The 14,927-nt window shown below is 44.3% G+C and overlaps 1 protein-coding gene across 1 annotated transcript in view; it reads right to left on the bottom strand.

Moving 5' to 3' along the window:
- The window catches only part of HSCB (HscB mitochondrial iron-sulfur cluster cochaperone), a 170,599-nt gene that overhangs the window by 116,418 nt on the left and 39,254 nt on the right, over positions 1–14,927 (bottom strand). Inside the window, exon 2 of the mRNA XM_069619358.1 lies at positions 5,579–5,675. Coding sequence (XP_069475459.1) covers positions 5,579–5,675 — 97 coding nt within the window. The remainder of the gene's footprint in view (positions 1–5,578; positions 5,676–14,927) is intronic.

Below are 14,927 nucleotides of genomic sequence, written 5' to 3' on the forward strand. Positions count from 1 at the left end.
ATGAGAAATACAGCTTTGCCATGCTTTCATCCTATGACCCCCGCATGCCACAGCACCATTCAAACCCAGACTACAAACCTTTTACACCCCTCGATCAATCACTAATATCAAGAGGGCAAGACTATCGTGCCTTCAGGAATGGGTCACATGATTTGTGCAGGGTGGCATCAGAATTATAGCCTAAAACTAAGGGGATGGACCTTGGAAGTTGCTGATCTGTCTATTGATATTTTATTTATATCGTGCTCGTACACAAGTGTTTCAGAGAGCGACAAGGCAAAAGTAGGGGAACAGGGGAGAACAAAAACAACGATTTTACTAGGCCCAGTGACATTGAGAACAGGCAAGTGCATGGGAGAGGGAAAGGGGAGACGTGCATGGGAGGAGGGTGCGGGGGAGTGGAAAGTGCAGAGCAGAGGAGAACAATTAAATAGTAAAGGCAACATACTATGGTAGTGCAGCCAGCAAGTGGCCAGTGCTGGGATTAAGGCAGCAGACGGGGTATGTCTGAAAAGTGCAGGAAGAAAGAAAAAGGGGGGGGGGCTGTATGGGTACAGAAACAGACCCCAGTGCAAGGGCTGGCCCGGAGGCAGGGTGAGCAGGTACCTGGGCCCGGAAGACAGGGTAGGCCAGGTGCACGGTGGCGAGAGAGAACAGAACAGCAGGGGAGAGGGGGGGGGCGAAGGCAGAAGCAAAGAGGAAGGTTTTGAGGTGCTTCCGGAACCGGAGATGGTTCTCCTCAAGTTTCAGAGTGGCAGGGAGGATGATGTTCCAGAGGGAGGCCCCGGCCGAAGACAGATCTATCCCCAGCACGCTTCTTTGAAAATCGACTGACCCTGAGGGAGTCAGAGGTATGATATGATTGATTTTTTTATAAACGCGCTTAGTACCCAGAGGTTTCCAAGCGCGGACCCGGAGAATCAAACCTGTGTTGCTCCATGTCGTCTTGCTTCCAAGGCGAGCACGTTGCCTCTGAGCTATCCTCCCAAGGTAGAGGAGCGAAGAGCTCGAGAGGGGAGGTATTTGCGGAGGGATAGCTGAAGGTATTTTGGACCCAGGATCCAGAAAGCCTTGTGGACAATGCAGAGGATTTTGAATGTAATCCTTGCATCCACTGGGAGCCAATGGAGAGATTCCAGGACTGGAGAGATACGATCCCAGGGCTTAAGGCAAGGACAAGTCTTGCAGTCCTGTTCTGGATTAGTTGCAGAGGGTGGAGAGTGGAGGCAGGTAGATTTAGAAAGAGGCTGTTAAAATAGTCCAACCTAGAGAACCAGAGCTTGGGAGACGGTGAGCTTCTGGGGGAAGGAGAGGAAAGGCAGAGTACCTCTGAAGAGGTGCAGTAGAAAGTTTGACTTTTTTAGAGACAGAGATGTGTGCAGAGAAGGAAAGTATGGAGTCAAAGATGACCTGAGGTTCTTAGCCTCGCAGGTGGGGCTAGGAGGAGGGCCAAGGGAGGCTGGCCAGAGAGTGAGGGGAAAGGAGGGTGAGGGTGTGCCGATGAGGAGGATCTCTGTCTTGTTGGCATTCAGGCAAAGATCATTGGCGGCACCTCAATCTTGAATGGCAGTTAGGCAATCAGAGATGAGGGAAGGAGAGGAGGTGGCCGAGGGAAGCCTGAAAAGGAGTCGAGTGTCGTCAGCATAGCACTGGATATTGGAGTAGAAAATGGCAATGCAGTGAGCGAGAGTTGCCAGGTATTGTTTGAAAAGCCAGGGCGAGAGGTTAGACCCCTGGGGAACACCACAGGTAGAGAGGGAGATAGGAAGGACCCAATTTGGACCTGGGAGGGTCGATCAGAGAGGAAAGAGGTCAACCAAGCCAGAGCCTGATCGGTGATACCTGGGTTGTCACAGAGGCGGTTGAGCAGGATGGTATGGTTGACCGTATCAAAGGCAGAGGAGAGATTGAGAAGGATGAGGACAGAGGTTAGCAAGCAGGTCTTCACAGATGTTAAGGAGAGCAGTTTCCATGTTTTGGCAGCTCTGAAGCCAGACCAATGGTTGCAAATACAGCCAACAGATTCGGAATGAAGGTTAAGCTGAGAGAAAGCCAGCTTTTCAAGGAGTCTGTCCAGAAAGGGAGTAATGGAAATTGGGTGATAGTTGGCCTGGCATGAAGGATCAGCTGTGGGGTTCTTGAGAAAAAGATGCACAAAGGAGTGCTTCAGAGGGGAGGCGAAGGATCCTGGGACAAAGGAGAGGTTGAAGAAATCGTCAAGGGCAGTAGCGAGGGTATCGATGTGGTCCTTGATGGTTTTAGAGGAACAGGGATGAACCGGTTTTGACTAGATTTTCATAGATCAGACTTGTCTAGTGACCTCGCCAGGGGAGAAAAGAGGGAACGACGAGAAAGAGGGTGGGGGGGTGGCTGAAGGAGGGTCAGCATGAGCAGAAAGAGGGGAGAGGAGGAGTAGGGGAGGAGAGGATGGACAGGATGTCCTAGGTTTTTAAGATAATGTGAGAGGCAAGGGCATTGCAAACAGCCTGGGAGGCAACAGGAGGGGAGTGAGTGAAGTGAGTGGGAGTTAGTGTGACCTCGGCACTCCCCCCGAACCCATCCCTGTATCCGCCAGGTGCATTGTTACCACGATAATATGGTTTGTCAGAGTAGCTAATTAATTGTTGGGTCAACTCACCGCGGTGACAAGCCCATCAGCACCCATGTGAACGGAGATGGACAGAAGAAGATGGACCATATGGAGCAGGCCATACACATAGAGGGCTCCTCCAGTCCTTATTATAGAATTGTACTATATACGATTACGTCATTAGTGACGATGTTTAGTATATGCTTATAATGTACCGCACATGCCTACTGAACTCAGAACGTTCGGCGACAGCAGAGTACTTTGCTGATGCATTTCTATTTTGTAGATATACTGGTTATCCTTGCAAGCCTGTCTTGGGCCTTTTTCCCTAGCGGGCTGTATTTATTCTGGTGTGAGCGCGCAGGGGCTTGCCTTCACTCCCAACAGGACCTCTGCAAACGCTGCCTCCTTGAGCCGCTTCCCTCTGCGCGACAGTCCGCTTCCTCCAGGCTCCCCAACCAGAGTCAGTAGTCGTGACACACCCTTTCCATTCTCCAGGTGCAATCCTTTGAAATGTCCCGGTGCTTATTAGACACGTACTAGAGCGCGTTTCTAGCTTCTCAGCATCAGTGATCGATATCACTCCACTGAAACTTCTCGTCCCAGTACTCCCATATACTTGGGAACGATGGGCAGTTCGACATGTTATACTGAAAGATGTCATTAGTAAGTTTTGCGATTGGTTGGTGAAAACTAACAGTAAACCATAAAGGCATGAGACATGGAGGGAATATCCAGACAAAGGAGAGGGGGATATGCGTTTTTATCTTATGAAAGCGAGTTATCCCCTTGAGGATCGTCTCTCCCCCTCTCCCCACATGTGGTTCTCCCTCATATAGCCACCCCCAGGGTCAGGATCAGGTAGCAGCTGCTGTCCCTTGGCCACATGGGGAGAGGCTAGCTCTAGGAAAGAAGCGATGACAACAGATTCATCACAAGGTGTTTCCTTAAAAAACGTCCACAATCTGTTAATCATCCCTTATGTCTTAGAACAGGTAACCTGTTTTGTTTTACAAAACACTGAAGGCTTTCCTCTTCAAAAGACTACAGTTTAACTTGCATGTCCGTTTTTTCGGGACAGTGCTTTGCTTTAGTTGCACAATGTATGGACACAGTTAAATATTGTGTGCTGTATACATGCAGAGATACAATACAAAACACAATCCATCAATCAGTTCAGGCAGAGGTTGGTAGAGGATTGAGGGGCAGCTGCAGATGACATATTAAGGGTTTTTGATGTAATCCATTTAAGAGACTCCTGGCTCCTTGACCAACATTTTTTTACCAATAGATGTTCAAGAACCAAGTTTATTAGCCTAAAATGAGACTTGCGTGCAGTTGTATTCAGATGAGAAGACTTATTCCTAAGGGTCATCTAACAAAGCACACTGTCTCCATGAGAAAAGAGTACTAAACTGACTTGAGTAGATTAGTGGGGGGGGTAAGTGGATTAGTGGGGGTAAGTGGATTTCCGCAGAGAACTTTTAGCAGTCCAGGCAGAGCATCCACAGAATTGTAGGCTTTGGTGCTGCGTAAAATTAGCCAACCCTAGTAATTTGCTAGACCAGGCTGTCTCCAAGAAACAGAGCCACATCAGGGTCCCTACAGTAAATGTGAGGCAGATAGGTAGCACAGACTGATGTAATTCACGGTCACCAATCTTTTCTTAACTAATGAAAGCAAATAAAGGATGCCAGATTCCACACAACAACCTAGAGTGTAATGAAAAACATGCATGTGATATGCATCAGCAATAACCACGAAGGTGGGGGGGGCATTACCGCTTGGCAATGACCCCCGGGGTCCAAGTTACAGTCGTGAGCAAAGAGCGGGACTTAACAAAAGGCCATGGCAATAATTACCAAGTGCTAATGCTTCCCCGCTGAGGGGGTTGTAGCTATTAGCATCGAGGCACGTAGTTGTGTGCAGTGTAGTGGCTGTATTACAAGTATAAGAAATTACCAAAGGAAACGGCCGCATTGAAAAAAAGGGAACTACTCTGAGTCTCTTCTCCCTTTAAACGGTGGCCATTGGGGAAAGGAAGGGTAGAGAGGGTATGGAGGTGGCGGCAGCATGGGAAGAAAGGAAGTAGGGGATGCCGGAGGGTGGGTTGGGGAGGGTACACAAGGCAAGGGGACATGGACATTTGGGGCGAAGGAGGGACGGACGGACGCAAGACGGAGAAATGGAGGCAGCTTTGACTTCAGGCAGAGGGAGGATCTAAAAAGGCTTGCATATCCAGACCCCTGATTGGAAGAGACACTATGAAATTACAAGAAGTAGCTGTATATAATAGCTTGCATTTCTTACTGACTAGTGAATTTGAAGACCACCTGCAGCAGTTATTTACCATTGTAATTGTTATGCAACTCGAGTTTTGTTGGAAGGCTCTGGGGGATTTATTAAAAACGAAACCCGGAGTAACTAGGGTACAGCTTGCAGTATAATTCTCCAAAGCCATTTTCTTTTGAACAAAGATATTCCAATTTGTATTCTTTTGTTTATGTCAACTACCACCTAAAGTGCCATAAAATCATGTAAATTTGCAGAGGAGTGGTATAACACTCTTGGCATTACCAGGCCTGGCAAATTCCTAAAAATCTCACTGGACCTTCAGGGCGAGTTCCTTTGTTTACATACTTAAACTAAAAGAAGTTAACTCCATTTACCAGAGCTTTCTGGAAAATGGTGCATGTCACCATAAGCACACTTCATATTGTGTACAATGCTGCCACTGAAAGGCCACCCCATGCACACAAACTTTTATTTTCCATTTACTGCAAATAAAGTTTGTTTGCAGTAAATGTCAAACAAAAATTTCAAACCTCCCCACACTTGCCAGCAAGGTCTAAGACCATGCAAATGGTACTCGTCCTTCATAAAATCTCCTTGCCAATGCGATCAGGCTTGTAGTTTTTGAGAGCCCTGATACCATAACATTACCAATAAAAACATGAATTTGAAATTATTTCTGCTTGCATCAATTACCTGAGATTTTTGGCTGAAATAATCTGGATGTAGTAAACGCTGAAGATTTCTGTATTGTTCCTGAAGTTTCTGGATATTAATTGTAAAGGTTCGCTCACTAAAAAAAGAAAAAAAAAATTAAAAAGCTCTTTATGCAGAAATATTTTCATGCACTTATTTTACTAATTGTATTTATTACGTATTTCATTTATAAACCCAACAAAGATGATAAGCAATGAAACATACAAATATCTTTACAACACATGTGGCGGTGAACGATACATATAGTGCGGTAAAAAGACATGTAGTCCCATATCCAGTTGGCTCTAGGCACAGACTGGCACTGCGAGTCCAACAGATATGTACATCGCCTTCGACAGAAAGAAGGTAGATTAAAACCAACACCTGGCATGGGGCCAGTCACCATTCACACCAGGGGAATGGAGCACCTGACAGATGGACCACCAAAATTCGCCAAAGCAGAAAAGCAAGCTTGAAGGGGAGGAAATCCATGGTTCCCACTCAATAAACTTCCCCAATGTATCTCGATATCCTTGGGCATGCTTGATGAACCCCACTAGTTCACTATAAGTGTATGCAGTATTACAGCAGTAGGTTACACTCCTGAGCCATGCCTGAATTCTCAGCAGCAGGCCTTGTAACAGACTATCGCCACTCAGTGCTTAGGTAAAAAACAGCAAGTCTCACATACCTCTTGTAACTCGTATGCAACGCCTTGAAATAGCCCAGAAAACTCAGAGGAGAAACTGCTACTCACTCCCCAATCAAAGTCTACCATGTTAAACACATGACTCCATGTCTGGCTTTCATCTCCCGCATTTAGCATAGTAGTCTGGGTATAGGTATGACAATATATTTTGAAAATGGTAAGTGCAGCAGTTTGAATCTGTAGTTATAAGAAACCCTCCCTGTTTTCCTGCACTTATAGAACACTAGGATATCCGTTATGGAAACGCCCAATGAACCATCCCAAATCGTGCCATGGATCACACTCAGGACCCATCCATAAACTTTGAGGCTTCTGTATATTACAGACATCAAACTCTGTTTACCTTGTGCACTTATCAGGTTCAGAGGAAGGGTGACCTTGGCAGGTCAGGGAAACCAGAAATATGCATACCAATACCACTGTAGAGCAAGAATATAGAAAATATATCTAGGGAGGTGGTGCACCCTTTTGATTTAAATAGGTCTAGGGACAAATGTTGCCCCAAGAAAAGAGGACTGCAAAAGAAGCTATTTTGGACATAGCGTGAAAAATAAAATTGTCAAACAGACCAATTGGAAGGAGGTGTTAAAAGGGTGAGGGGGGGGGGTTATTCCCCACAACCACCTCCAGAGGATTTCACCAGGCATGTACTGGATTCACTTCCTCGCCCCGGGGGGCAAGGTCACACATATGCAGCAAAGCAACAGCATCGATTTGTGGCGAAACATAGGATTCAATCACTTCTCCCCAGGGGGACACATTTCATTGTGAGGCTAGAGTTGAGCCTGATATGCAATACCCTCCCTAGGGGTACAGGCTAGCAGGACCTCACTGTGAGAGACTCCCTGGGGACACGCGTTCCTGTACCAATGAGGAAGACCCTACCCAATTCCCTAACCAACCTCCAGGTAAATCATTTGTTGCAACATTCTCCAGAGAAAAACATGAGAAACCCCTGCACATTTGTTATTTGTGTAAAGACGTTTTGAATCAACCTAAAGAGACGCATATGTGTCATACTGGAACGAAGAAGATGAGTGGACCAATGAGGGCAATTATTACAAAGATAAAGGACTCCCGTTCCGATGAGGAATTTCCTTCCCAATTCACTCAATAACAACAATATACACTCTGCTGGGAGAAAACAGGAAAAGTCCTTATATGTCTGTTACTGTTGTGTTTCTTGTGAAGACAAGTACCGGTTTGGTACTGAGACGAAGAAAACCAATGGAGTCCTAATGAATATAACTAAGACACAGGAAGCACTTCCAAAAGAGACTGGGGAAGCCCCAGAGCAACATCATAGAAGTGGGAGGAGAGAGAGAACGTTGGAGAGAGAGTCCGGAGTTTCAAACCAGCTCTGTGAAGGACGCTGGTGAACTCGAGAGAACGCCGCTTCCGAAGCAGGGGAAAAGCTGGAAGGAACAGGTGCCAGAGCTGCACTATCGAGGGACAGACTAGCAAGACTGCAGAGGAGCTGCAAGGAACCAGTGTCCGAACTGCACAATTTGATCATCAGACTAGCGAGCGTCTACCAAACTGAGTTGGGTCCTAGGTAGGACCCGCTAGAGAGCAGTGGTGGCCGAGACAGAGAGAAACACCTTTCAGAGCGGAGACTACTTGTCAAAAAGGACATGCCGAAGCGTTTCAGAGGAAAAACCAAGCACAAGAGTCGTCATGACCAGAGGAAGAGAATCAGAGACGGAGAACGCCAGCCCGGTGACTCAGCCCTATTGGAAAGAAGGTAACAAGACCCGGGTATAGAGGCGGTTATAACGATTGGCATAATCACAATCATTACAGTCTGGAAAAAGACTATAACGAATGGAGTGATCATACTCGAACCAGTGAGGAACCAAATAGCGAGAAGGAGTAAGACCCCTTACTGGGCCAGCCTACTCAGCCCAGTGAGAAACAAAGCAAGGAGAGGAGTGAGAAGCTTTACTGTGTACAGCATACTTATCCCAGTGAAAAACTAAGTAACAAGAAGAGTGAAACCAGTCACTGGTTACATCATATACCCTGCAGTGAAAAGCCAAGTGATCCGAGGATTACATCTTATGCTAAAGAGAAGATGATTTATAATCAACAGTTCACAAATAAAGCAATTTAGCAAGAGAGTGAGAATCGTTACTGGACTCGTCCTACTCATCCCAGTAAGAAAGCAAGTGAACCTGACAGTGAGAATCATTACTAGGTACATCGTAGTGGTCCCAGTACATACTCGTTCCAATAAGAAAGCAAAGGACCAAGAAATTGGAAATAATTACTATGATCATCGTAATCTTGCCTGGGGAAGATAAAGTACTAAGAGCTGTGACAATAAGAAGATTGGTTACAATCCTCAAGAGATAACTCAGACATTAGAGACAGAGAAATAGTTTAATTTATCCCGATGAACACCAGTCAGGAGTTTCTGGCAACCTTAGGAGAAGGGGAAGCCAGGAAGATGGAAAAATTCCCTCACTGAATACAACAAATTAATGCAACGGATAGCCAAGAACTATCTGATTATCCTATACTGAGTTATATAGGACCATGAAGGCATCACCAGGAGAAGGGAATCATTCTCCTGGACTTTATGTATGCCTCTATACAGAGGGACTTGAAAAGACAAGATAAAGGGAGCAAAGGGGTGTAGACATGTCCCATAAGTGAACTGAACTGTTATGAAAAACAGCCAAGAACCATCTGAAGATTCTATATTAATAGAGACTTGCTGAGAAAGCATCCCCAGGAGAAGCAAGTCATTCTCTTGGACTTTAGTTCTTTATTATTAGTGTTAGGGTTAGATCAGCTTAGTTTCAGCTTAGTTTTGGCCAGAGGACAGACTTCACTTTGGACTTCACAACCGACAATGAGCCCCCTAGTTAGTTGCGTTTGTCAGGGAACACCATAGCTTAGGGAAAGTGAGGCCTTTTTTACATTATTGGAATAAAATCGTCTTAAGAATGACAACTTCTAGCCTGTGTCCTTCTTCTGACCCTCCACAGATTGCTCGCTCATTCAACAAACATATTTTGGTCTGGGCATGCTGCAAACCAAGAGGAGATAGTGGGTTTAAACCAATGAATAATAATGCTGAAGATGCAGGAGTGCAATTCCTCCCCTACATACAGCAATGTTACACATACCACTACACTCTATCCAGCCCTACAGATAATGGGTGCATCAGCCACTAATACTGCAGATAAATATACAAATGCTTCCAACAAAGAAAAATAGGGAGTACAAATACTCCCAAAACAAACAAAAAAGGAAACTGACACAGGAGCCCTTTACCCATTTTCAGCCTTGCAGCTCCATGGATAGGTTTGGATCAGTAGTACACAGTCTCACAAACAAAAGGCTTGACTTGTATTACTGCCTGGTCTGATGAGCTAAACTTGCATCTTTTAATGTGCAAGCATAAGGTACATAGAAATATGTGTTATAAAACATTTCTGTTTTAGAGTTAAAACATTTGAATTCACTTACAAAATACTCCTCCATTTGCAACAGCTCTGCAGGGACGGTAACGACAGCCCTAGGCAAATCCAAGGACCCAACAAGAGAATTCCAACCCCAAAGGGGCTCGACCTGGGGCAACAGCCCCCCATCCTAAAACCCCATACCTTGCATTGATAAAGACCCGTCGAGGTCGAAACACGTGTCGGCTGACCACCACAAGACAATAAGTCTACACTGTAATAAAACTCACTGTAACAACCGCATTTAGTGTGGAAATTAATTCATCTACAGGATTCTCAAATTAGTGCAGTGTGAGGTAACGAGGACTGTCTCTCTATACCTACCTAGAAGTGTGGGTCCAGCTCTACCAACCTGTGACCTTGCACATAAGAATCAGGACTACATGATAAATAAATAAAGCTTAAGCAGGAGCGTTCAAAACTAGAGCCCGACTCCTCTCTATCCACTTACAAAATACTCCCATTGGGAATGACTTTTTTACTCCCCAAGTATATTTACAAAAAAATAGCGACTAAAATACTGTTTCCCACTCAAGCACAGATAAGAGTTTTTATTAATTTAATGGGCTCCAAGGGAATTCCTCCCTGTCTTGTCTGAAACACTTCCTCCCTAACCAAACCTCCTTAGCCCCGCTTAGTCAATAGTGATTGTTTCACCCACAGTACAAAAAGACACTGGATACGCTGTAACTCCCTCATGGACTTCCTAGCTTAGCCACTGCTACTAAGTTGTTAGTGTTCTAAGGGGTACAGGAGTGTGTGTTACAGATACCTTGCTTAATTCAGTCTTTTCCCATCATGCTCACTCTTTCCACTCCTCCTTCGCTCTCTCTACAATCCCTTCCAAAGTCTACTGCCTTTATTCTTTGGCCTCTCTTCTCCTCTACCCTCATTCTGTCTAGGCCTCGGCTTCCCCCTTCTCAATACTACTATCACCACCATTGCCGCACTACAACTGCCTCCTCCAAACGACGACTCAGTACACCCTTTCAATCAGTACACACACTTCACATTCAATGCTTACACTAACTTACCCACCCACACTTGCCACAGTATCACAGACATTAACAACCGCAATACCACTTCTACTCACTAACCAATACCTCGCCTTATCCAGAAGTCAGCCTCCACAATCCACCGCTCCTTCCTTCTTCCTGATGATCTATTGGTCCACCACCTCCTCTAACCACCCAAACAACCCACAACTACCTGCCTTTCATTTCATGTCCCCCTTCCTTCTGGCATTGGTTTCCGTTCCCTGTCCAATCTACGTATTGTAATGTGGACAATTTCATGCAAAATAAGCTTGATTAACCTCTAAGTGCCAAGGACGAGCTATCTTGTCCTTCACATTACCTCCATGTTGCCAACAACGAGATAGCTCGTCCTTTCTGGCACTTCGTTTTTGCGAAGGGAATCGCACAAAACTGAAATCCAGACCCGGACTATGTGAGGAGGAGGTTGATTATCTGCCCTTAGGGAAAAGGGAGAAGGAAAAAAGAAAAAACAAAAATAAGATTTGGGTGGGAGGGCCACTAGACCACCGGGGTTTTTCTATATTGAAAAGGGGAAAGGGGGGGCTCTCCCTCACCCTAGTGGATGGGGGTGCACCCGTGTAGCCCCCCCCTGCGGGGGCCGATTTATGCTCCTATCTGACCCCCGGGGTGTTAAGAATTTAAATCAGGTGACACATACATTGGACTCGGCCTAGTATGCAGCGCACAACTGAAATGCTTATCTTTTTATCTTGATTCAATATTGAGATGGTACACCACTCATATCGCACCCCTTTTTCAAATACCCTGGGTCACAATGGACCAGGAACCAGGCTGGTAGGTAAAATACAATATGTATTTATTTGAAAATTAAAAAGAAATCATAAACTTTTTCATATGGGGCAGCAATCCCCAGTGGGGTGATAACAATGAAAATGTGAGCAATGCACTGGGTTTAACTTACTAGTTGAACATATACACAGCACAGCAGAAGAGGGGCACTTTTGTAAGAGAGCACTTAAGTTAGAATTTCCCCCTGCAATGTTCCCTCAACCCACAAATAATCAATTCTGAGTGGATAAACAGAAGCAGCAGGTAATCAGGAATGGCAAATAGGAAACAATTCAAATCTAACCTTCCCTCCCCAAATAAGAGAGAAAAACAGATTTTAAACCCCTTGCAATATTATAAAATGACACTCGGAAATGGACAATTAAATAATTAATGTGTGTTAAAACCCTTAAAGCAAATATAATTCCTCACTAAAGCCACAATGCGAATAAACTAACAATCACAAAGAATGGATTACAAAAAGTATACAGTTCGAAAATGAGTTGCAGGGTTAGAACACATGGCAGCAAAATGACATGTTGAAAACTTTGCAATTTTTGCGATTCCCACCTGAAATTATCCAAACGAGTTTTAATAAAAACGGGTGAAATACACTGATTTGAAGCGTGGGGGGGGGGGGAGGTAGCTATAGATCACAGGTACACTATGGAAGTGGAATTAGGTCTCTGGCTGAGAAATTGAGTGAGTTATGCAAGATAGAGCGAGGTTCACTTTTTAGGAAAATAGAGCAGTGAAAAGAGTAATCAGTTTTAAAATTGAAAGGCAAATCTTACTTAAACTACATTTAATGGATAAGAAAAGAGGAACGCCACCCGTGAATCAAAATGTTAAGCTGCAGTTGTTACCCTTCACGCAGTGTACCCCTTTTCTTAAGGGAACATTTATTTATTTAAACACAATATCGTTAATGACTTAGGACCTATGCAAGACAGAAATGAATAGAAATGTGGTGCTAACACTAGAAATCAAGGGCAGGGTTGCAAGAATGATTCCGACAGTTTTACAAGTTATCGGGATAAGGAAAGGATGACTTATAGAGTGGGATGAGGACAAAGACAGGATAGGCTATGGGTTGGCAATTGATACTCACAGTCCACTTTTTAGTTTTTGGATTTTGGACAGTCAAGGGTTCTGGTCACCACACGGCAGGTCGCACAGCAAACAGCTGGGCAGTTCTGGACTCCGGGTAGCACTTCTGGACTGGCAATTCTGGTCACTGGATACTACGGTCAGCTGGATGGCACAGGTAGCTCTGGATGCAGTAAGTGGGATCAGGATGCTTCCCAAAAACACCACAGCTTTCCCCTCTGGTTATTTGGGAATTTTAGTGGGTTTCAGAATGTAGGCCTTGCTGGAGCAGGATCAGCACTGCTTGGGTTTTTGCAGTGGGCCCTAGAGTAGGGCCAGCAATGCTTTGGCCTTGTAGTTGGGATATGGAGTCTGGATGGAACAGGAACAGGACGCCAGCGCAGGAAAATAAGGATGAGTGTGTGTCTGTGTGTGTCAGGGACTCTTAACTATAATGCCATCAAAGTATATGACTGGGGCAGGCTTAACTAAACACGCCTCTAACAACAGGATTGGACAAGGGCGATAGTCTCTGCCTCGCTCTCAGTAGGTTGGATTTCAGGAAAATGATGTCAGATTTATGGTGTGAGTTTTACAATGTCCAAAAACCTCCCACAGTTACTTTAACTAAAATCAGAGTTTGCCACAAACATACATTTATACAATTTCAATCTCTTAGCAAGTTATATACACAGGTTACATATTTTGTGCAGTGCATTGCAGTCCAATCCTCCCGTCCGTGAGACCTTGTTTCGCCCTACCAGTTTTACGCGCTTTTCAATGAGATTTATATTACTCAAAATTCTATAACTTTATACATGGATGTGGATGATCATCAAGGATGCATGTACAAAAATGCACATTTGTAACATGGATACTTTTCTTGTAATCTGCCAGATTTTCCCATTTCAGTCCCCAAAGTGTCAGTGAATTCTTCAAAGTCTCAAAAGAAAGCCCAAAAATTCACTTTTATACTGTGAAAATTCTACATTTTTACAAAGTCCTGCTGTTGAGATCAAAGTCTTTAAAAAGTTTATTTATGAAACAGTCTTTGGAAACAAAAGGCAGTCCATTGTCACCAGATCATTTTTTTTCTTCCTTCAACTACAACAAACTGTCATTTCCTTCAAGCAAGGTGGCGGTTTCTCATCTTGATTTGGAGGTTTTATTGCCCCTTCAGACTTCCAACTTACTTGCCCTGGGAGTCGCATTGTCAGTGGGATTCTCTAGACTAGAATCTTTCCCACCCTGTAATTGTCAGTGGGTTGTTAGTCTCTGTTGAGAGTTTATGGTGCGGCTCCCTTCCTCAAGGGGAAGTTTTAGGGATGACAACTGGAATAACTGGTTTTTGAGAGCTTGCAAATTCAGCCCATGCGTTTTAAAACCTTAATTTTCTAATTTTGGGTCCTGAATCAAAACAAACCTGTGAAAGAAAATAGCCTATGTATGTATTTTCACCAGCAACAAACCCCCTTCACATTGCTTAAAAAGCAGGCTCTCATTCAACAATTTATTTTTAAACAAGCCATTTTTTCCTTCAGTCAGCAAAGGCAAATTTCCACATGTGTTGAAACTGCTAGGATTTCTTTCTCTAAATTCGGTTTGGCAGCTCCATCAGATTCCCACACTGTCTTTGCAGTCAAAGTCATTTTCTTGAAATCAGGAGTTTTGTCTGAAGCACAGATATATTGAAACTGACCTGACTCAGAGAGTTAGATTCTCTTTGAACTGCTGCTTTGGATACTTTTGTAAAGAAACAAAACGCGTGTTCCTGTGCGAGTAAAAGTACAGTTCCTGGTTGATTTCTCACAGAGTTGGTTTGACTGGGCCCGTCATTCAGGAATTAGGCCTGGTTTTGATGGGGCACAATGAAATATCCTGGGCATGGCAGGGCCTTTTTAATCACAGTAGTTTAAGACAGCACATATGGAATTAGCGTCAAAACAACATTTTTAAAGGGTGAAAAAGGTTTCATTTTTAAGGGGAATTTTGGGTTTCTAGAAAAGCAATGCTGCCTTTTCACTTTATTCCATTTATATGTTTCAGAACACGCTGGCGCGCTCCTTCAGTGTGTCCCCTTGTTCCATCCTGGGTTATAGGTCATAGTACCGAATCAAAAGGATCAAATGACAAAAGGGTCGAGTCAATTCGACTGAAAAAAAGGATCGAACATTTTTTTTGGGTTGGGCGCCCCCCCCCCACATCATTTTAAAGCTAAACTAGAGCAAAAAACACATTTAAAATAGGTTTTCAAT

The sequence above is a fragment of the Ambystoma mexicanum genome, chromosome 10, assembly GCF_040938575.1.
Source record: "Ambystoma mexicanum isolate Mex_15411 chromosome 10, UKY_AmexF1_1, whole genome shotgun sequence".
NCBI lineage: Eukaryota > Metazoa > Chordata > Amphibia > Caudata > Ambystomatidae > Ambystoma > Ambystoma mexicanum.